This window comes from Ceratotherium simum, chromosome 7, assembly GCF_057802395.1.
Source record: "Ceratotherium simum simum isolate JZ-2026a chromosome 7, ASM5780239v1, whole genome shotgun sequence".
NCBI lineage: Eukaryota > Metazoa > Chordata > Mammalia > Perissodactyla > Rhinocerotidae > Ceratotherium > Ceratotherium simum.
The window spans coordinates 28,714,238-28,739,081 of record NC_141906.1 but is presented as its reverse complement, the minus strand read 5'-3'; the positions used below and the strand labels follow the sequence as shown (position 1 = coordinate 28,739,081).

At 37.3% G+C, this 24,844-nt stretch overlaps 1 protein-coding gene across 10 annotated transcripts in view; it reads right to left on the bottom strand.

The window, feature by feature from the left end:
* Positions 1-24,844, bottom strand: part of NUP98 (nucleoporin 98 and 96 precursor) — a 111,152-nt gene that overhangs the window by 22,879 nt on the left and 63,429 nt on the right. For 9 of the 10 annotated variants that reach the window (XM_087433358.1, XM_087433363.1, XM_087433361.1 and 6 more), the window contains 10 exons: positions 23,124-23,422; positions 20,573-20,686; positions 19,581-19,719; positions 15,062-15,239; positions 14,146-14,310; positions 8,090-8,272; positions 6,868-7,018; positions 5,065-5,494; positions 2,756-2,985; positions 1,118-1,384 (listed from right to left, as the gene is read on the bottom strand). In XM_087433358.1, coding sequence (XP_087289484.1) covers positions 1,118-1,384; positions 2,756-2,985; positions 5,065-5,494; positions 6,868-7,018; positions 8,090-8,272; positions 14,146-14,310; positions 15,062-15,239; positions 19,581-19,719; positions 20,573-20,686; positions 23,124-23,422 — 2,156 coding nt within the window. Of the gene's footprint in view, positions 1-1,117; positions 1,385-2,755; positions 2,986-5,064; positions 5,495-6,867; positions 7,019-8,089; positions 8,273-13,604; positions 14,311-15,061; positions 15,240-19,580; positions 19,720-20,572; positions 20,687-23,123; positions 23,423-24,844 lie in introns of those variants that run through there. The other variant, XM_087433367.1, reaches the window with a different exon arrangement.

Below are 24,844 nucleotides of genomic sequence, written 5' to 3'. Positions count from 1 at the left end.
AAAAAAAGATTCATAATCTTTATTAACTTTATAGAAGGTCAATCCTGATGACAAGTTCTCACTGAACCAATGCAAAAAGACCACAAAAGGCACTGAGCTAAATGTGTAGTGATAGTGGAATGCAACTGACCATTTATATAAGTTACTGATTCTAGCTGTTCCTGTGATTTGTTCCTTATAATCCCCAAACTGACCAAGCTCTAAAAAAATAAATCCAGCTGATGGCTCCAATTAGTTGGCTTCACATAAATTAGGTTCCAATAAACATTTGATCAAGAATCCAATCACACCTACATTAAATTGAACTATGTCATCCTTTATTCAAGATTTGTGTCTAGATAGTTATTAACTGTTTGCTGAATGTCTCTCATTGATGGAAGAACTAAAAAAGCACAAATATATATATGGGAAGTCCTTAAAAAAAGTCAAGTAAATATCTCAATCCAGAAATTAAATCTTTACATATTTATTTGAATAAATAAGTGGAATAAGTGAGTCAGTGCAAAACACATGTTTAAGAGATTCAGAGTACTGCTTATAGCATGTGTGTGTGGGGGAGCCTAAACGTTGTTAAAAAAGGAATTTGATAACAGGGTACATTTATATATAAAAAAATACTAAGAAGCATCTGACTATTATACCTACATTATTGGACATTTGTAAGATATTACATGAAAAGAACAGAGTATATATATATAGCAGAATACCATCTTTGAAAAGTTTACATGTGTATGTTGCTCTGTGTGCACATATTTGTATATGCTTTATATACTACAAAGTAAACAGTCCAAGTACAAATTGCACATTGAAATATTTGTACTGAATACTAGTAAAGGATTTAGGTGATTTTGGTTTCTTGCTTATCTGCATTTTCTGGTTTCACTACAAATGTGTATGTAGCATATAAAATTAAAATAATTTTAGTTAAGTAAATTTAATGTTCAAGGTTCTAAAAAGAAAACTAGAAGACACAGTCTCTATTCTGGAAGACCCAACAATCTTCCTGGGAACTCTATACTTACTCTCAGGTTAGAAGACACAGGCAAATCCACAATTAAAGGGTAGGGACAGTGAATAGGAAGTAGGCAGGGGTGCACAGAAGGACCATATGCCCTACCTGACTGCTGGGCCAGAGAGCAGGCCTCACTGATCCTCTTGCCTGTGAGGTAGCTGAAGACAGCCTCCACAGGGTTGTCTTTTCGGGTGAAAGAGACTTCCTCCTCAATTTGAGGTGTGGCAGTACGGGATAGCCAGCGAGAGAAAGCTCTTCTTCGCTCCACAATCTGAATGTATTCACTGGGCTCATCCAGCTGGCTGTCAAGCTCCTTCAGGTGGCCCCATAGAGCTTCACATAATGTCCATGTTAGGCTCCAGTGCTTCACAACTAAGGAAGGAACAGGAAAACAATGCTATGGCATGAAGTCTTACAATAACTGCAGAGAGGTCATTACTCTAATTGTGGTGTAAAAATACATTAAATTAATAAACACCCCAAACAACCACTCAAGTTGATTTCCCTGAATCGGTCTCTGCCTCACTTAGCTGTGTCTCATAAGCTCCACAGGTGTGTGATATAACTGCTTGCTTGCTCCATGTTCCTGTGGTACTTACATAACAAATGTAACTCTATGCTCCCGTAATAGATTCCTCTAGCCTAAGTATGGCTAATATAATCTCAAACGATAAAGGAAAGTCCTCTAATTTGATCAAATTCTATTTACAAAATGCTTTAAGAAATGTAAAGTGCTCTAACAACCTGTGAGGGATTACTCTCTCCTGCTATAGGAGCCTAACATTTAGTGAGCCTAAATGACACTGTTCAAAGTGCTTAAGAGTAAGCCAACTCTAATCTACACAATATAACCATACAGTAGTTACCATCTTCATTTTGTAGATGAGAAAATTGAGATACAGAGTGTTAAGTGACTTGCTCGAAGTTACAGGCAATATGTAGTAGAGCCAGAATTCGAACCCAAGTAATCTGAGGACAACTGTATACTTTTAACCACTATGCTATATTGCTCAAGAAGGACAAAAAAAAGGAAGCACTGTTTACCACTTAAGGCCACTTACAAGTATGCACTGGGAAGATGACTCACACGTTTGAAAAGATAAGACAACTGAAACAAACACAAAGAACCGAACCCAACTCCCAAAATGTGCAGAATGGAACATTCTAAAATAGTCTCCATTTTTCAATAAAGGTGATGTTGTGAAATGTTGTAAAACATGTAATGAAGCATGATTTTTCTACTATTTGAAATAATAAGTTCTGACATTAGAAAAGCCATTTATCAAAGTACTGGTTCAGGAAAACATGGTCACAATAGTTACAGAGAGGTAATGGTGAGAGGGGTCAGGAAGGGAAGCTATCAACACCAAAGTTGTTGGGAAGACCAAGTGAGATTTGACCTGGACATGGAAGAATGAGCAGGATTTAGAAAAGAAGGAATGAATCTCTCTCTCCCTACGTTCTCTGGATGGTGGAAGGAATGTAATTTCATGAATCCAAGGGATGTGACCGGCTACAGTTACTGTGAACAAAGACTTGTGTGTTAAAGAGCATTAAGAGTAATTATAAACAATGATATAATTTCTTCTTGCTTGGGATTTTGCTCATCCCAAATCAACTACAGACAAGTGCAAGCTCAGGCATCCACCTACTTCACTGGCACAAGGAAATTTGTCCTCCTATGAACACATGCTCCTAACCCTGTTCCTGGGACCAAAGGTTAGAAGCACAGTCCATACTCACTCTGTGCTTCTGAGAAGTCTCCTGATGCTTCTTGAACCCAATCTGCATAGTCGTGAATGAGAGCAACTCCCGGATTGGGGACAACAAGAGGACAGAGCTCATCCACGTGGACAGTGCTATGTTTCAATTTGAGCTCCAGAGGTGTCTGGTATAACTGCAGGTCTTCATCCGGCTTCTTTTGTCTCAAACTGAGTTTTTCCAAATGAACTTTGAATGGGGACTCAGTTAGGCTTCAAGGGCAAATGACAAACAAGGTAAAAAAGAAAGATAAGACAGATGCTAGAATTTTCCTACGACCAAACCTTTGCTTCTTTTTATGATGACAAATAGAACACAAAACATTCTACTGTGATTTTAAAGAAATTTTCTTTCCTAATGTCAAACTATAATGAATTTATTTGCTATATACTGAATAAACAAATTATCTGACCTATGTATTCAGAATCCAAAGGCTTCTGAGGCCAAGTTACAACAAGTATGGGAATCAGTACAGTAAGACTTGGAACTGGCTTCAGCATGTACCTGGATACTATGAAATCCAAGGGCCAAAAGCTGTTGTGGGATACTGGTTTCTAAAATTATATTTATTGATGTATCAAAAATCACAAGGCTAAGCTTATCGATACTTAAGAGCTGACTCTAAATTAAGACAAGCATACAGTCAATTTGGCCTTGATCCAATTTTAAGATTGATATTAACAACCTCCAAAATATCATGACATCATGAATAACCTAGGTTTAGGATCAACATTCCTAACTGTGAGATTCAAGAGAGGCTGTTGTTTTTTGTTTCTTCGAAGTCAACTTTAAAAACTAAGAATACTAGGTGATCATAATCACTTAATCTATAGTAAAGATAGCACAATTTGTTATAATTATAAAAAGTAAGTAGGGGGGCCACCCCCGAGGCTTAGCGGTTAAGTGCGCGTGCTCCACTACTGGCGGCCCGGGTTCGGATCCCGGGCTCGCACCAACGCACCGCTTGTCCAGCCATGCTGAGGCGGTGTCCCACATACAGCAACTAGAAGGATGTGCAACTATGACACATGCTATCTACTGGGGCTTTGGGGAGAAAAAGGGAAAAAAGGGAGGAGGATTGGCAATAGATGTTAGCTCAGGGCTGGTCGTCTTCAGCAAAAAGAGGAGAAGGATTGGCATGGACGTTAGCTCAGGGCTGATCTTCCTCACACACAAAAAAAAAAGTAAGTAGGAAAATGTTATATATTTTGCACAAAACAACTGTATGCATGCTGCCTAATAACTACCAGAAAATGATATATATAATTTGTACAGCATATATATATGTGTGTGTGTATATATATATATATAAAGTGTATTGAGGGCCGGCCCCGTGGCTTAGCGGTTAAGTGCGTGCGCTCCGATGCAGGCTGCCCGGGTTCGGATCCCGGACGCGCACAGACGCACTGCTTCTCCGGCCATGCTGAGGCCGCGTCCCACATACAGCAACTAGACGAATGTGCAACTATGGCTTACAACTATCGCTTGGGGCTTTAGGGGAGAAAAAAAAATAAATAAATAAATAAATAAATAAAGTGTATTGAGAACTATAAGCACATATATGTAAATGTTAATAGTGGGAATTGTGTAGAAATATGTAACATATATAATCAGATGTCACCTTATTTCCAAATACTTATGCATGAATTATCCACAATTCATACATTCACCTTATCAGGTCTAAGACACAGGAAATGTGCGTAGTTGAGAATATATCTTATATATGAAGAAATCACAAATTACTAAGTGAGAAAATAGAAAAAATGACTAATGCAATAAAAAGGATGAAAACTCAAGGAATGCCGCAACGTTAGTTTTTTTTGTTTTTTTTTTTTTTATTTATTTTTTCCCCCAAAGCCCCAGCAGATAGTTGTAGGTCATAGCTGCACATCCTTCTAGTTGCTGTATGTGGGACGTGGCCTCAGCATGGCCGGAGAAGTGGTGCGCGCCCAGGATCGAACCCGGGCCGCCAGCAGCGGAGCGCGCGCACTTAACTGCTAAGCCACGGGGCCGGCCCGCAACATTAGCTTTGAAGCTGTTACTTTTCCAACTAAAATTTAACTATTAGGTAAGCATTATACTCTTCATACCCTGATGGCACAAATAGAGTTACCTTACTAATCATTGTAGTTTTTAATTATACAAATATCTTCTGCTACCTAAAATTGTGCTAGGAATATATCTAAAATGATCACAAAGCAAGGCCCTGACCTTGGGTCTTCTGATGATGAAAAGTTTCTCCTCAACTACCATGTTGCCTTTCTCAAAAAGTATAAGGAAATGTGACTCACGATTTAACAGCTACTGGATTAGGCAGGAATCCATATTCCATAGAATCAGCAATCTGATGACTTTCCAGTTCATGAGAGCCACTCAGCTGTTCTCCACTATTAGCAAGAGTCCAGTTGGGGCCCCAACCAACCCGAAATGAGCGTCCCATAAATAGGGCCATGTCCATCAAGAGTTTCCCCTTGCCATAGGTGACAGACTTTTCGCGAGGGACTAGGCCTGGTTGTCTGCGTGTACCCACTGTTTTCAACTGAACCTCAGGGGCTGGGCTAGGCACTGTAAACACAGAGGTCAGGGGTGGAGGGACAGACCAAGGGGACGTGGATGGGATATTCATCAAAGATGATGCTCTGGGAGTGCGACATTCTTGCACAGAGGCACTTGGTGAAAGAAAAGCTCCACTTGCAAATTTTGATTGTAGTAATCCACCAACTAAAATAAGGGAGGAAAGAAAGACTATTAGAAAATGCAGCCTACTTAGCTTCTTGAACAACAACAAACAGTGAGGCTGAAATTATAGATTCACCAAACTAATTAAATCAGATAAAGATTACTGGAAGTGGATTAAGTCAGAAATTAATCTTTCAATCAAGAAGGCAGGAATTCTGATGATGATGTTAACAATAACAACATTAATAATAAACACTACTACTACTAGTTTAAAAAATTATCTAGCACTTAAATGCAGCAGACTCCGTATAAGCAATTGTACACATGATTTCATTTCATCCTTCAATAACTTTAAACAAAGAATATTATCATCTTCATTTTACAGGTGAGAAAACTGGGCTCAGATAAGTGACTTGTCCCAATCCACAAAGGTACTAAGTGGCAGGACTGAGAGATAAGCCCATGTAAGTCTGACACCAATGCTCATGCCCTTATCAGAATGCCAAATGTAACCTTTTCTTAGTCAATATAAAAAGCCTAATGAGATTAAAACTCAAATCCCTACCACTCTAATGCTCACTGCTAGACTTAAGGAAACAAAACCCCACCAAGGCACCTTGTGATTTTACGTCCTGTCCTTAGAGAAGGACAGTTCTTGTTACTATTCCGTTTTCCAATTTTTTTAGATGGTTCCTGTCTAAAGCAAGAAGTTAGTACGAGATTTTCATGCAGTGCCCATTATGGAAAAGGTTGTTATGAATGTTTAATAAGGGTACTTAAAAGAACTGAAAATAAACATTTAGTTTTTATGGCAACATAAACAAATCTCTTCCTGGTAGTTACTCTGGCTTTCAAAACATTTTGAAATTATATCTGCTGAAGTCTTTTGCTGACATCAATATTCTGTCTCAAATCTCACATAGTTACAAGCCCACTAGAGGAGAAAAGGGAAAGCTTTAAAACCAAACTTCCCTGGGAATTTGGGAAGGTTTAGGGAAAAGCAGAAATCTGACAAGTTCTGTGCATTCTGAGGAGTAACATTTGCCCCTAGAAGGCAATAAGGATAGTGTTAAGACTGTACAAAAAGAGTACAGTGCAGGACAACTTACTGATTCCTTTAAGGTGTGATAAAAATTACAGCTTACTATCTAATCTACATTCATAAACAAATAAAAACATGAGTAAACAAAATACAAATGCTTTTTTTCCCTACAACTTCTGCATCTGCATCAATGAAACAATTCATGGTTTTAAAAAACTGGCCCCACTTAACAGATATTTATAAAAGTACATTTCCTCTTGGCATCATATGCCTTTAGGGGGATATTTGCTAGAGAAGTCAACTCTGCTTAAAAGAAGATATGTGAAAAGTAGGATTTTACAGCTTTCTTGTAAAACAGCATCTTTTACAGTACCTAATGAACGGGATTTTGATGAGTGGGATGATGAAATGGGGAGTCTGGGAGAACAGATTTCTTGAGATGTATCTGCTTTAAAAGGAAGGCGACTGAAGCGTTGATCCGTATCTGCATCTTCATCATCAGCAAGCAATGATGCTTTCATGATCTAAAAAGGCAATATCTATAGAATGAATGTGCTCCCCCAAATCCAAAGGCCGTAAGGAAAAATGCAGTTTACAACAACCAATAAATCACTCTGCCTCAAGGCTGGGTCCAGAGCTAGTATAACATTTGTGTGACTAACTCCGGTACATTGTATGTGCCTGAACAGTACAAGTTATATAATACTCCTCTTCTTTGTATCTACAGAGTCTCGCCAGAGCCTGGCACATAGCAGTTGCTCACATGTTTGCTGAATGAATAATTTCATTTTTTTAAAAAATTTTTTATTGCAGTAACATTGGTTTTTAACATTGTATAAATTTCAGGTGTACATCATTATATTTCTATTTCTGCATAGATTACATCATGTTCACCACCCAAATACTAATTACAACCCATCACCACACACATGTGCCGAATTATCCCTTTTACCCTCCTCCCTCCCCCCTTCCCCTCTGGTAACCACCAATCCAATCTCTATGTGTTTGTTTATTGTTGTTATTATCTACTACTTAATGAAGGAAATCATATGGTATTTGACCTTCTCCCTCTGACTTATTTCACTTTGCATAATACCCTCAATGTCCATCCACATTGTCACAAATGAATGAATAATTTCAAAGTCAAACATAAGCCACAGGCTAAACGAATAACATGCCAAAAGGCATGAGCAGGAGGAAGCTGAGACAGAACTTAAAGAAACCTGTAGGTACTAGGTTTTTTTTTTAAACTTTTGGGGAGCACTTTCCATAGCCTCAAAACCACTCTGTGAAGCAAACAAAGTAATATTTTATAGAGAAAAATCAGTGCTCACAGATGTTAAATGACTTGCCTAAAGTCACATAGTAATAGTTACAAAACTGGGGTTAGAATCCAGGTCTTCTGAATCTTAATATAGCCTTCCCTCCCTGAATGGGAAAACGTGGCCCAAACATTGGCCATATTCCTGTTTTTCTCATTCTAGTGAGTACTCAAAGCTCTTAAATGAATAATCAAGGAAGAGGCCCAACATTATGCAAGGGAGACAAATATTAGTTTGGCTTCCTGTTGTAGCAAGGGTGGGTTAGGACTTCACCTGTAAGACATGTGGATTAATTCCCAGTGAAGATGCAATGTGTGTTGAGGCGGACACAGGTTCCTGATCCTCAGGCACGCTCTCTTCTAACACGGAATCCAAAACTGGCTCCTGGGTGATATCTACCATGTCACTGTCCAGTTCCACAACCCTCCCTAACTGTTCCACCTCTGGGCTCTGGCTCTGTAGACAGCAGAAAGATCAGGAAAGCAGCATTAAATACACCAAACAGACACAGAGCTTCTAGACGATATTTAGTTTATTCAGAATATGATATAGCAATATTAGATTCTTCCCATTCTATCACAACGTGAGGTAGCCTATTTGCTAAAGAGGATTTAACAACGATAACCCAGTAATCCCCCTTAAGTACCTGGGATCCAAATGAGGATGCATGGAATCATCCTTTTGTAATATATATTTTGGTCTGGTGTCTGGAACCTAGCCAGCACCCATATTGAACAAATGGTAGTCTTCAGACAAAGGCTATGCCTTACCTGATTTAGCTAGCAACTATAATTTTCCAATTTACACAGGATCACCCTGCCCTAACAATACCTTGTAGCCAGAAGCCATTGGGAAAAGAGAATAAAAGGTACAAAGATCAAAGTCTCCAGTTAACTTTATACTTTCTTAAAGAAAATATTTAGAAATAAATTTCCAGTTAACACAATTTTGGGCCTGGAATTTATCTTCTGGGTGACTGAATCCTAAGGTCAGCTGGGCTCTTACCTGTGCAGTACCATGTAAGATACAAGGGCTGTCTACTCTAATTTCCCCAAAGGAAAAACAAAGTAATAATATTAGGAGCAATTTTAATCTGGGAATAATTCTTTTATGTTTAAAAGTGTCAAGAGTTACATTTACATTTATTAAGCAGTTTTAAAGATATAATCATAACTAATAGTTTATGTCTTGAAAAGTAAACACCCATAAAGCTGAAGCACACTGTAAAATAACTGGTTCAATACAAATGCACTAAATATGTCCTAAACTTGCATATGACCTGGTAACAAGTGGGTAAGCCAATTCATGAAATATTCTCAAATCAAAAGGTTCTACCAATTGTTTTTCTTATCATGATATCATTTGTAGATTATTAACTGTCCACAATTTTTGGCTTATCTTCCAAGAGTGGCCTCTTTCATGCTAAACCTCAAATGGATGCAACCTGTAGTTTTAAAAAGAAATTCATGAGTTCTTTGGACAAAGTAACAACCATTAGTATAATTTTTTCAACCTTATTTTTAATGGTATATTAACTATTACTCCCCTGCATCCCTTTAACAAATATCCTTACTAAAAGAATGTCTGCTCCCACTGATAACTGTAGAAAAACTGAGGTGTTGGATGCACGGTGAATTGTCACTTAAGATGTGAACAATCCCCAAGGAGTGCTCTTAACAAACTGGAAGCTAGATAATGGTCTAAAGGCAAAGATGATACTATTTTTTACCTATTGGGGAGGCTACAGGCAGGTCTGTCTACTTTTATGCTTTGAATTCTGGAGGAAAAAAAAAACAAAAAGCAATCCTGGTGATGATGCTCCCATTATAATTACAAGAATTATGGGAACACTCTCGTTCCAATGGTTCCGTAGTATGTTAATTTTAAACCAATTCACTTTTAAGAAAAGTTCTGAAACCCCTCATCCTCTCTGTCAAACTGTCAGTAAGGATACCCTCCTCTGTTGGGCTCCCACAACACCCAGTCTATACCTAGTTTATACGATGCATCACAATGTATTATAATTTCTTGCATATATATATTTGTCCCACCAGATGGTCAAGCCTTGCAAACAGAGATTATGGCCTACTGTTTTCCACATCCAACACCAAGCACTTCTTTTAAATTCAACATTTACCAAACACTTTCTTTGTTATCTCCATCACCTAATGCAGTGCCTGGCACACAGCAGAGAAAGCAATCAATAACTATGAAAGAACAAAAAGGAGAGAGGACAGGTGGGAGGAAAGGAAGAAGGGAGAAGATGGTTCCAACTTATTACGCTACTCAACAAAGGAATAACACTAATGCAAGAGATGTTCACTTAGAACAGTTTTAGGCAAAATGGGAAGATCTCATCAAATAACTAGATTAGAGACCTAAGGGACCCTGCACATCTTTAAGAAGAACTCAAGATCAAGGTTTTATTCACTCCCCCTCATGCATAGACTTCAAAGCTACGAGAAATCATCTAATAAGTGGACAAAGGGGAAGTGAATTACTATGCAACTATGAAGACCTGGTAAGCTCCTACAGCCCCCTATATGTGAACAAGCATCCATAAGTCTGAGTACTTATTTTCAGAGAAATCTTGGGAGATCAGGTGCTTCTTCAAAGCCAGTCCTGGAAAGAAAAGTAGACTAATAAAAAAATGATGGCTCAGAAGGAATTGAGGGGAAAAAAAAAAAAAAGGACGCCCCTGGGAGGTCTACGGAAAACAAAGGCATGCACTTGGAGGAGCAGCCAAATAGAATATCATTTTAACTCTCCCTTTCCTACACTGTAATCTCTTGAAAGTAGAACATTATTTATGTCTAAATACCAGCAAAGTACATTACAGATACCCAGTATACAGATTTCTGTAAAATGACTATTTAGATATATGGAAGATGATGTTTTACGACTGAACTTTTTTTTTTTTCTTTTTTGGTGAGGAAGATTAGCCCTGAGCTAACATCTGTGCCCATCTTCCTCTACTTTATATGTGGGACGCCTGCCACAGCATGGCTTGATAAGTGGTGCATAGGTCCACGCCCAGGATCCAAACCTGCAAACCCCGGGCCACTGAAGCGGAGGACGTGAACTCAACCACTACGCCACCAGGCCAGCCCCTTACGACTGAACTTCTAATGATTTGAGAAACCTCCACTCTCCAACTCAAAAGAATCTTCCTCATATAAACAAAGCTGCCAGTTCCCTAAAGATAAATCATCTCTTAATCCACTAGGTAAAGTAATTCAAGTAGGTATAGTAAATCAAGACACTGTTATTCAGCAAATGGTGAATGACCAGTCCATAGTCAAAAAGGTTTGAAACTACTTCATACTGTCCTCTCATCCAAGTACTTTAATCCAGTGTAACTACTACTGTTGCCTGCCTCCAAAACAACTCGTTTTCTAATTACAAAGAATGTTTTATATTCATTTTGGTGGAAAATCAGCCCTGTCAACAATATTGTGTTCTCAAGAGAAATTCCATGTTGGGGTTTCAAGGGCCCACCAAACTAAGTGTGTATTTTTCCACACATACATTCAGGGATATGACTGCAGAAGGCATAGGACACCATAACATTAATATCTGAAGCAAAAAGGCTCGCGGCTTTTGAATTATTTTATATATATACAATATATATAGATCGCATAAAAATATAAAATATATATTAAAAAATACATTGGATAAATTTAAATAGCTGCCATTTTATTACTTTTTAAAGTATATACAAGATGAAATGGAATATTCTTCTAAATCCTAATCACTTTTTTCCTTTAAAAATTTTTTTTAACTTATTCGAATGTACTCACTGAGTGAACAATGCTAAGTTTCTGAAAAAGTCAACTAGTCTGCCTTAATGATACTGAACACAAGTTACATTTCAGTATAAGGCTGAGGTAAAAAAAACTACGTATCTATCTACCTGATCCCAAAGATCTGAGGTTTTTCAACAGTGACCTGGCTGCACATCTCAGTCACCTGGGGAAAAGCATTTACAATATAAATATGCCTGAGCCCCATGCCAGATCTATGGAATCAAAGCTTACCGAGGTATTGATGCAGTCAGCTGAAAACCGGATCTCAGATCAGCGTTTTGGAACTAATGTTCTAATTACCAAAGAAAATGTTTCTGCAACTGCCCGAATTCATCTGTGATGGTTTTTCTGCCAACATTTTCTCTAACTTAAAAGACACAGAAGGCAAGATTACATGAAATTTTAGTTTCGTTTATGTTTTCTCAATGCTTAGATTAACCTGCTTTTTTAGGAGCAAAGCAAGGCTTAAGAACAAACTGCAAAGAGGAGACTAAGGATATTACATAAAAGGTAGTAGAGTAAATGTGACCACTGAACAACAATGTAAATCTTCCTAATACCTAAAGAACCACCCCCCAACAAAGTCAGAGAACCTGAGATTATGTACAGGAAAAAAAAAAAAATGCTACAGCAGACTGAAGGAACACCATATTATGGAAATCAACCTCTCCAGGGGGCCAGAAGACAGTGTGAAGATAGTCACCTTGACGCTGAGATGAGAAGACCGTGCTGTCTGTTCCCAGTTCATTCAGATAGCTCAAGTATTTTCCTCACGCCAAGTAAAATGTAGGCCTTGGTACTAAAAACTGTGCAACCACTGGCATTTCCCACCTGTCTCACTTGGGTCACTGGGCAAGATGAAGAAAGAGTTCTCTCGAGTCCCACATTACTGTTACAACACATTAGCCTGAATCTAAACAACTCTACGAATATCTCCCATTTCTGCTTTCCCCATCCAAAAGGTCAAAGACCATCCACTTCTTCAATCAAAGGAGATACCTGAAAAAGACCCCTATTCACTATATCCTCTTCGCCCATTTTGATCCTTACCACCTCTTTTTCCTAGAGCCTTGTTCTTCTGAAATTTTTGGGTGCTCATCTTTTCAATGAACTCTCACCTACTGAAGTGTCTGTCATCACAGGAGTTTATAATTATCTCTTACTATTTACATTCTGGAAATTAAAGAGCCTAAAAACCACTGATTATCAACATTATATGAATTTGCTCTGTCTGTCCACAGATGAAGCTTTTCTTTTTTAATTGTACCTTTAGGATCCTATATAATTACTTTCATTGGCAGAATATAAAGCTATCTGACTCTTATCCTAAGAAATATATATAAGATCAAAAAACACTTAAGAAAGAAAGGAATTATACAAAGTACATGTTTCAGACAAAATGAACATGGATAACTGGAAAATCAAGTCCATTTACAGCATTTTTTTTAGCTCATAAGAGATTTCTTACAGGTAATCTAAATGCTACAAAGATTTTAAACATAAAAGTCAACATAGTTCCTGTTTCCCGCTTTTATCTTACCCTCCCCTCACCCCGTACGTGCACATATGGACATACATACACAACAATCTCCAGAAAATGCCTCCCAAGAAATTATTTAATAAATCATAAAAATCTCACAAATCAGTAGCCATAAGAATTGTAGCACGGAAAATTCCAAAGGTCCTGCTTTTAGCAGCTGAGAGGTAGAGGATGCTTTACAAAGAAATTCTATATCAAGTTCTTTTCTTTGAGGGAGTATGGCAGCAAAGAAAAAAATTTTTTATAACTTGATTGATTATAAACAACATCCAAATGAAAATAAAACTCTTTATGAGTTGGCAAAGAAACTACCTGATATTCAAATTATAAACCTTTCCCTACAAGGACAAAAGGTTTATACTAGCTTAACAATACTAAAAAAGAGTATGATACAAATAATTGCAATTAACAGTGCAGCCCCTACTCTCCCCAGGCCAAATAATTCATTTGTATTCTAAAACTTTATCTGTTTTCATAAAGATTATGTATTGTTAAAATACAAAATCAAGAGGTTACCTGAAGTAAAAGCAAACAACTTGAGAAAAATGGAGTTAAAAATCCTTGCAGAAAGCTAATTGAACTTTTATAAAAAAAACACGGAGGTAAAGAACAAGATTAAACCACACATCAGGTTGTCAACAAAAGTAGGTTTTACTTTGCATTAACCCACACAAGCAAACTGCTATCTTAAGTTGATCACTGAGCAGAGAATTCAGCAAGTCCAAATGAGAGAGAGGGTGTTTAAGAATGACAATCTGTAGACGGAATGATCCAAATAGCAAGAGAATTCTTTAAATCCCTCAAGTAAAAAACAGATGCCAGTACCACCTCATGCCCTCCCTTATACTTGTCTCAACATGATTGCCAATACATTTGTACTCTTCCAAGTTCCAGGGGTCATAAAATAGCTTTGTACTAGCTGAATGACTTGCTTTCGACTTCTGTATCACGGATTCCATTCAAATTCACTGTCCTTTCTCTACCTGGGGTGGAGGTGCTGGTTTGCCATTAAGAGCCATCTGGCATGGGGTGGCCTGGCCTGCAGGAGGCAAAGGGGCAGTCTTCAACTTCTTTGTACTAGTTTTGGATGGCCGTTCTTCCTCCTCTTCATCAGAATCCTGAAGGCCATACTTAGAAAAATGGGAGACCTAAGGAAGAAAAGAATCCATTTTAACACTGTTATATTCAAAACAGCTTCCACAATACTTGCCCTTTCAATTTTGCAGAATTAGTTAACAACAACAGCAACAAAGTGAGAGAGATCAAAATATTTAAAGCACAATGAAACGACACCTATCATACTTGACTCTTTTTCTAAGATTTAGATAACATTTGGTGTGTATACTAGTTAGTCATATAATCACTAAATTAATATATTAACATAGGAAACCGACTCCAAAGAGCCGTTACTATTTTCACAATTATATACTCTCTTGTTGTTCTCTACCTATGCAAGGGCCTTCAACAAGTTAAATAATCCAACTGGCAGAGAAGAGAAAGAAAACATTGGGTTAAACTATCAAGAAAGGGAGGAAGTCAAGCTCTACATCCCTAGATATCTTTAAAAGAATGACAATTATTTAGGAAGAGTTCATCTATCAAGAGACAAAAGTTCTGCCTGATGTCCCTAAAAGACGCCACACATTAGGAAAACCATACCTTAGAAGTGTATCTAAACGCTCATAGGATGGGGTAGAGGATTTGAATCACGGGCCCATAAAGTTTATAATAGCTCTTTATGGCTCTGGGGTTTAAACAAATGAGTAATTTGGAGCAAATCATGATGTATCTCTACATCTGCTTTCTAACTTGTGAAAATAAAGAGAATTTAAGAGATCTTTTCTAACACAAACATTTTGTGACTCTACCTACAGTTTATAACTTGGTTAAGTGACATACCTTAAACACCCAAGAGCCCGTTTCAGGACGGTACTCTTTGAACTGAGCTCCCTGTTTCCTTGAAACTGCTTCCAATCTTCCCTCATAGTTGATATCAGCAAGTCGATCTGGGCTCTTTATTAAACAACGAGATGTTTTATCCGTTGGCCAAACTCCATCCAATGTAACTTCAGCCTTCCTGTAATGTACAACCAAGTAAAGTGTAAATGTTTCATATGTAAGACCAGAAAGCCAAGCAACATCTATATAAATAGCAAATAAAGGTACATGTGTTACTTTGGAATTATTCCGCAGGTGTTTCATTAATTTGAGTCTTGCCTCCCAAGGTAGATAAGCTTAAGAGCAAGGAATTACCCACACATCAACTAGCTCAATATGTGATTTAAGTGTTACACCCCATTTATTTCAAACTACCATGGTACATCAATTATTTCCAATCTAATTTTAATAACACTTAAGCTATGCATCCTTGACCAAGTCCAGTGCTAATAGTCCAGTGGTCATAGCCCAGAGCTATGACCTAAGTCTTAGTGAAAGTCTTAAAGTGCTATTGTAGGGGCCAGCCTAGCGGCATACTAATTGGGTTCATGCAATCCACTTCGGCGGCCTGAGGTTCACAGGTTCGAATCCCAGGTGCGGACCTATGCACAGCTCATCAAGCCATGCTGGCGTGGCATCCCACGTACAAAATGGAGGCAGATGGGCACAGATGTTAGCTCAGGGCCAGACTTCCTCATCCAAAAAAAAAAAAAGTGCTGTTGTACTTAACCACAGTAATAATAGCAACAATTACCACTTATTGACAACAAATGCTTGCAGAATAAGGTATCAGGAACATCACAGTATTAACCATTAAATAATGACTGTGAAGATGACTATAATAGTTGTAATGTATTCTTCTAACATCAATACCTGAATTCATGGACTGTGTTCTATTAATTCTGTATGCCTTGCACGTAGTACACTGACCAGCACATAATAATAAATGACATTTTTAAACACTGTTTATTTATTTATTTAATTTTTCCCCCAAAGCCCCAGTACATAGTTGTATATCATAGCTGCACATCCTTTCAGTTGCTGTACGTGGGACGCGGCCTCAGCATGGGGAAGAAGCGGTGCGTCGGTGCACGCCTGGGATCCGAACCCGGGCCGCCAGCAGCCGAGCGCGCGCACTTAACCGCTAAGCCACAGGGCCGGCCCTAAACACTGTTTATTTTTTTTGCAGGGAAGGATTCTCCCTGAGCTAACATCTGTTGCCAATCTTCCTCTTTTTCTTTTTTTTTTTCTTCTCCCCAAAGCCCCAGTGCATGGCTGTATATCATAGTTGTGAATTCTCCTAGTTCTTCTGTGTGAGCCGCCACCACAGCATGGCAATTGACAGACCGGTGGTGTAGTTCCATGACCGGGAAGTGAACCCAGGCCACCAAAGCGGTGACAGCACCAAACCTTAACCACTAGACCATCAGGGCTGGCTCTAAATGTTATTTTTTATTGTGGTAAAAAGGTATAACATAAAATTTACCATCTTAACCATTTCTAACTATACCATTCAGTAGTGCTAAATGTATTCATACTGTTGTGCAACCAATCTCCAGAACCTTTTTATCTTGCAAAACAAACTCTATATCCACTAAAAAACAACTCCCCATTTCCCACTGGCAACCACCTCCAGCCCCTGGCAACCACCATCCTACTGTCTGTTTCTATGAATTTGACTCTCTAGATGCCTCAAATAAGTGGAATCATACAGTATTTTTTCTGTGATCAGCTTATTTCACTTAGCATAATGTCCTCAAGATTCATCCATGCTATAGTACATGTCAGAGTTTCCTGCCTTTTTAAGGCTGATTAATACTCCATTGTACATATATACATTTTGTTTCTCCATTTATCTGTCAATAGACACTTCTACCTCTTGGCTATTGTGAACAGTATTGCTATGAACATGGGTGTATAAATATTTCCTCAAGATCCTGCTTTCAATTCTTTTGGATATATACCCAGAAGTGGAACTGCTGGATCATTTTTAATTGTTTGAGGAACCACCATACTCTTTTCCATAGCAGCTACATCATTTTATATTCTCACCAATAATACACAAAGGTTCCGATTTCTCCACACTCTTGCAAAACTTATTTTTTTTTATAATAACCATCCTAATGGTTGTGATAGCTCATTGTGATTTTGATGCGCATTTCCCTAATTACCAGTGATGCTGAGTATCTTTTCATATGTTTCTTGGCCTCGTATATCATCTTTGGAGAAATGTGTATTCAAGTTCTTTGCCCATTTTCGATCAGGTTATTTGTTTTTCTGTTGTTGAGCTGCAGGATTTCTTCTTCATATTCTGGTTATTAACCCCCAATTCGATATATGATTTGTAGATATTTCCTCCCATTCTGAAGGTTGCCTTTTCATTCTGTTGATTATGTTCTTTGATGTACAGAAGTTTTAAATTATGACACAGTCCAACTGGTTTACTTTTACTACTGTAGCTTGTGCTTTTAGTGTCATATCCAAGAAATCCTTGTCAAATACATGTCAGGAACCTTCCCCTATGTTTCAGTCTAAGAGTTTTATAGTTTTAGGTCTTACATTTAGGTCTTTGATCCATTTTGAATTAATTTTTATATATGGCATAAGGTAAGGGTCCAATTTTATTCTTCTGCTTGTGGATAACCAGTTTTCCCAAAACCTGTTGGGAAAACCTATTGAAGAGATTGTTCTCTCCCCATTGTATGGTCTTAGCAACCTTGTCAAAATCATCTAACCATATATGTGAGGGTTTATTTCTGGGCTATTTTGTTCCATTAGTCTGTTTGTCTGTCTTTATGCCAGTACCACATTCTTTTGGTTACTGTAGCTTTGTAGTAAGTTTTAAAGTCAGGAAGTGTGAGTGCTCCAGTTTTTTTCTTTTTCAAGATTAGCTTGGCTATTCATGGTCCTTTGAGATTCCATATAATTTTAGGATGGATTTTTCTATTTCGGCAAAAAAATGCCACTGGGATTTTGAGAGTTTTTGTTGGAATCTTTAGGCTTCTGTACATATAAGATCACGTCACCTGCAAACAAAGATAATTTTACTTCTTCTCTTCTAATTTGGATGCCTTTTATTTCTTTATACTTCCACTATTATGTTGAATAGAAGTGGCAAAGTAGGCACCTTTGTCTTGTTCCTGATCTTAGAAGAAAAGCTTTCAGTCTTTCACTACCGTGTATGATATTCACTGTGGGTTTTTCAAATATGGCCTTTACTATGTTGAGATAGTTTCCTTCTATCTCTAGTTTGTTGAGTGTCTTTGTCATAAAAGGGTGCTGAATTTTGTCAAATGTTTTTTCTACATCAGTTGAGACAATCATGTGGTTTTCTTCCTTCATTCTGTAAATGTGATGCCTTATACACTGATTTTCGTATGCTGAACTATCCTTGCATTCCAGGAATAAATCCTACTTGGCCATCATGTGTAATCCTTTTAATTTACTGCTGAATTCTGTTTGATAATATTGTGTTGAGGATATTTACATCAATATTCAGTAAGAATACTGGTCTGTAGTTTTCTTTTCTTATGGTGTCTTTATCTAGTTTTAGAATCAAGGTAATGCTTGTCTCATAGAATGAGTTAGGAAATGCTCTTTCCTCTTTAATTTTTTGGAAGAGTTTCAGGAAAATTCGTGCTAATTCTTCTTTAAATGTTTGGTAGAATTCAGCAGTGAAGTCATCTGGTCTTGGGGTTTTTTTTTTGGGAGGGGTTTATTAGTAATTCGATTTTATTAGTTATAGGGCTGCTCAGATTTTCTGTTTCTTCATGATTCAACCTTGGTAGGTTGTGAACATAAGTGATTTTAACTACGGCCCTTTCACCTCTTTAAAGAGATATTAGAAGCTAGTATCTCACACTAAAATACAAAGAATTAAGCATAGTCACAGCAGAAATAAGAAAAAATAAACTACTACTCAAAAGTGTTTTCAGAAACTAGTAGTTGGACCTAATACTATTAAGAAAAAAGAATCAAAAAGTCATAGTGTAGTACTTATCATTTATACTTGTAAATGAAAGTAGAGAAACAATAATCACACATTGTAGAGTAAGTCAAAAAAGCAAGTTGCAGAAAAATGTATATTAAATGAACATATTTATGTTTACAGGAAAAAAAAATTGTGATTTAGCTGATTCTTTTTTTTTTTTTTTTTTTGTGAGGAAGATCAGCACCGAGCTAACATCCATGCCAATCCTTTTTGCTGAGCAAGACCGGCCCTGAGCTAACATCTATTGCCAATCCTCCTCCTTTTTTTCCCTTTTTCTCCGCAAAGCCCCAGTAGATAGTTGTATTTCATAGTTGCACATCCTTCTAGTTGCTGTATGTAGGATGCCGCCTCAGCATGGCCAGAGAAGCGGTGCGTCGCTGTGCGCCGGGGATCCGAACCCCGGCCGCCAGTAGCTGAGGGCGTGCACTTAATCGCTAAGCCACGGGGCTGGCCCCTGATTATTTTCTAAATATGTAAATAAATTCATACCTATTTAGCCCTTCACCCACAGGTGGTTTCTGGTTATCATCTAAGTAGACAATTACTTCTTTCCTTCGGATATGCACAATATCATCCAAATTTAAGTTTGTCAAATTCACATCTCCTTCAAAATAGATTGAACCATAACCTACAATTCAGAGCAAACAGTTAAAAACTCATCTTGTAGAGAGGGCAAATACCTACTTTACACTTCTAGTGCGTATAGAATCAGAAAGAAAGAGCAGCTGTAAACAATCTATAATTTAAATCACCCAGAAATACCTTGAATGGGTTATTTTATCCATAATATATATCAGAGGGTGACAGCAAATAAATTCTTTTCTGGTTTAACATCTGCATTTTTACAGCACTCATGTTATCCTCAAAACATTCTTCTTAAATCTCTTCCCAAATATCTGTACTACAGCTACATAACCATTAGCACCTAGCCTGCAGTATGATTTGAAAATGGCACATGCAGTATGCCCTTTTTTCAATACAATACAGCAAGATGAAATTTTTTCCCCAAGAAAATTGTATCTGTAATATCTTTTTTTTTTTTTTTTTTTTTTTTTGTGAGGAGATCGGCCCTGTGCTAACATCTGCCAATCCTCCTCTTTTTTTTTTTTGCTGAGGAAGACGGCCCTGGGCTAACATCTGTGCCCATCTTCCTCCTATCTGTAATATCTTAATAAGATGAAGTTGAACCTAAATATTATCCATCTCTTGTCAACTATACAATTTTCTCATTAGTATTTCTTGCTGTTTACAGTTATTTTAATTGTAGAAAATTGCAATAAACCAAACAGTTACCAAAGAATGTTATAAGGTTCTAATCTTGTGTCAGTACTTGTCAATCAGTGTCTACTATTCAGGCCAAGGTGGGTCCAAATGTAGGGAAAAAAAAACAGATTCAGTTATCAAGAGCTTCCTTTACTTAATTATAAAAATAAGGTGCAGATCTCTGGCTTACACACTACAACTCCTAAACTCACACTCACCTTTACGACCAATAGTGAAGTCAGAAACAATGCACTCTCCTTTTTCATTGGTAATTTTAGCAAGGTCATCCATAGATGGAATTGTATAATAACCAACCTTAGTGAGAACAATGCCTATGACAAACAAAAAATATAATATTAATTGTGATTGTCCTCAGGTAGAGGAATTTTCAGTAACATTTATTTCATTTTTTCCTTTTAAAAAATTTTCTACAAAATGACTAACTTTCAAAATTACCTGAATAATCAGTAACTAAATTATTACATAAAGAGAAAATATATAGGAATAAAGTACTTTTCCAAACTGGTTTTCTAAGGAACACTATTCCTAGGAAAAACCATGTGTTTTTTTAAAAAAAGCTTCATAGGCAAGAAAGTTTGGGGAACATGCACATGATAGCATATTATAGGCTCTGAAAACCTGCAAAATAATGAAGTCTATTTAACTTTACTTAATCCAGTGTTTCCCAGACTTAACCACAGAACCTTCTTTTCACTGACATCCATTAACATACTGCACTATGAAAGGCATTCCATAGAATATATTCTAGGAAAGGCTTATTACTTAATCCATTCTTTCTTTTATTCTACACATGAAGATACCACAACTCAGGGTGGAGATAATCTACCTTGGCTTATATAGTAATTCTGTGATAGAGATGTACCTAAACTCCAAACCCAGTATTTTTTATTTTATAGCCCACTGTCTTCCATAAACCTCTTGTATCTTTCAAATTTACATCTCCAAATAGAGAGCTAAAAGATGAAAAATCCTACGTGAGAAAGTCCCATAGACCAATGGAAACTTAAGTCTATGTTAGCGTTATTTTAAAAAGCATCAACTAGGTTGATTTCTGAACAACTCAAAGAAAACAGAACACTGGTATGCTTGTTCTAATCACTCCTTGTCCCATTTATAGGTAGAGATCAGGGTAACTTGCTCTCTGAGAGAAAAGAATTTAAGGCCAATATTAGATCAAACTCCACCCTCCAGCAATACCCACTTGTATACTTAATTTGCTTCTCTACTGGCAAAGTTCAGAAGGTTGTTAGAGTGTCCTTGGAAATGGAATTTTAATTGGGAGCTGGCAAACAAGGTCAGTGAGAAAACTACAATCAATAAAACTGGGTATTTGGAAAAAAAAGTAGTATCATAATGAATTCATGCAGATATACACACACAAAGAGATATTTGGGATTCTTAATGTCAAAGTATAAAATTGTTTTCTTAGAGCACAAAGTGATCAGAAGACATATAAGAAGGAAATAAGAAAATCATATACAGAAACATTTTACAGGCACTTCAACTATGAAACAACCAAAATGTTCACTAACAAAATGGATAAACCAAATGTGGTATATTTATATAACGGAATATTACTCGGCAATAAAAAAGAAGGTAATGTTGACATATACATCATAGATGAAATCTCATAAAAATTATAGAGTCAAAAAGAGTATGTGTAGCATGATTCCATTTATATGAAGTTCAAAAATAGGTAGAACTAATGTATGTGGCAGAAACCAGACTGTGGTTGACTTCTGGGCACAGGGACGCAAAGGAACTTTCCGGGGTAAAAGAAATGCTCTATCTCTTGACTGAGGTGTTGGATAACCAAGTATATATATGTCAAAATTCACCAAAATGAACACCAAAGATTTGTATACTTCACTATATGTACATTGTAAAAAAAAAAAGAAAAAAAAGGAATGTAATGACATTCATCAAAACCCAAATGAGATGTTACGTCAACACAGAAAAATGGCAATCTTTAAGTATCCAATCAAGACAGTCTAGTCTTATAGTTTATATTACTGGTTTCATGGATTAGTTGGGAAAAAACTGGTCAGTTCATTGTTGTGGGGGGGGACAGAAAAGCAGAGAACTGGGGTGATAATAAAAAACCACAGCAACAGCTACCATTTGAATGCCTCCATATGTCAGGCATCATGGTCTATATACTTAATCTAATTCAAATCTCAAAAATGTTATATGATAAAAATAATTATCAATATGACTTTAATTAAAAAACTAATAAGCAATCTACGTGAATTTACAAAAAGTATGAGGGGGGCTGGCCCAGTGGCGTAGCGGTTAAGGCTCGTGTGCTCTGCTTTGGTGGCCCGAGGTTCGTGGGTTTGGATCTTGGGTGCTGACACACCCACCGCACATCAAGCCAGGCTGTAGCAGTGTCCCATACACAAACTAGAGGAAGACTGACACAGATGTTAGCTCAGGAACCATCTTCCTCAAAAAAAAAAAAAAAAAGTATGAGGACAGTCTCTCTACTATAAAATTTGGGATTTTTAAACCGTAACACGATAATTTTAATGACATGAATTTTAACTACCCCAAAAGTACAAAAAGTATGTGAATTACAAATCAACCAAAGCATAAGTGAAAAATGTTTAAATGTTAACTTCTATAAAATGCAACTTAAAAACATTTAAAAATTCAGGTAGCTGACTTCTACTATGTTGAAAATCTGTGACAAACAAGAGGTCTCAAATGACTGATAAGAGATTATCCATGTACCAATCTGAATCTGACCTGCCGGGTGCATATGGTAAGTATTATTTTCTATTTCTTCTCGGTCATCCTGCAGAGACTCCTCATGAAAAGAGGTCTCTTCACTGCTTCCTTCCAGCCCATTTCGCAAGGCAGCACGCATGTTTAATGCAACGATGGTATCATCCACACTGCTGCTGCTGTTGTGTTTATTTCCAGCACTCTCTGGGGTTTGAGGAATGGGTTTGGCAATAGGGTTAGTATAAAAACGTGACACGAGAGAATCATCATCTCCGTCCTGCTGATGGTTCTCATCAACAGGTTTGCTCAGGAAACTGAATCTGAAAAGGTAGAATAGAAACAGTATCTTAGCCCCTTGTAGTAGTAGTAACAATGACAACAGCCAACCCTTACTAAGCCTTTACTAAGCGTCTGGCACTGTTCTAGGTAATTCCACATATTAAAAATTCAGTTAATACTTATAGTAATCCTCTAACATAGGGTAACTATCATTCTAATTTTTTATTTATTTATCTTTTTCCCCCAAAGCCCCAGCAGACAGCTGCATGTCACAGCTGCACATCCTTCTAGTTGCTGTATGTGGGACATGGCCTCAGCATGGCCGGGGAAGAGGTGCATCGGTGCGCGCCCGGGATCCGAACCCGGGCCGCCAGCAGCGGAGCGCACGCACTTAACCGCTAAGCCATGGGGCCGGCCCAAGGGTAACTATCATTCTATGTTATGGAAAAGAAAACTGAGACACAGAAAGATAAAGTAACTTGCTCAAGGTTACAAAGTATAAGTGCTAGAGTTGGGATTTTAATCCAGGAAATCTGACTGTAAATTCCATGCCTTTCACTGGTCTATTTTCATGAATGAATGGATCCGAGCATCCCAATTTTAGTAAAAAAAATAAAATAAAAAAAAAAGAGTCCTCTACTATGTGGGATCAAATAACTTACGGTGAATTTCAAAATAAAAAACTGAAAAACTTTTATATTTTTAATATTATAATAAGCAAGGTATTAGAAAACGTTTCATTAATAATAAATCAAACTAGAATGTTATCCAAAGAGGGGGAAAAAAAAACCAGGAGTGCAAAGATGCATATCCAAGGATTTTTCACTGAGGCATTATTTTGAATATAGGAATACCATATAATCTAAATGTCCTCAAATAGAATTGATTAAATTATCTCACATTCACAATAATGGCTATAGCCATGAAAAAAGGAAAAGGCAAATACATTCATATTGATATGAAAGGGCATTTATAATAAAATTAATGCAAATAAGCAGGCTATAAAATATATCATTCATGCATAATCTCTACTATATATATCTACAAGAATACATAAATAAATTTTAAACTATAAGACTACATAACGAAATATTTTTTTATTAAATCTGTAACAGAAATATTTTTTTATTGTGTGAGGAAGATCAGCCCTGAGCTAACATCTATGCCAATCCTCCTCTTTTTGCTAAGGAAGACTGGCCCTGAGCTAACATCTATTGCCAATCCTCCTCCTTTTTTTCTTTTTTCCCCTTTTCCTCCCCAAAGCCTCAGTAGATAGTTGTATGTCATAGTTGCACATCCTTCTAGTTGCTGCATGTGGGATGCCGCCTCACCACGGCGGGACAAGCGGTGCATTGGTGCGCACCTGGGATCTGAACTCAGGCTGCCAGCAGCGGAGCGTGTGCACTTAACCACTAAGCCATGGGGCCAGCCCCCTATAATGAACTATTAACGATTAGTGTACA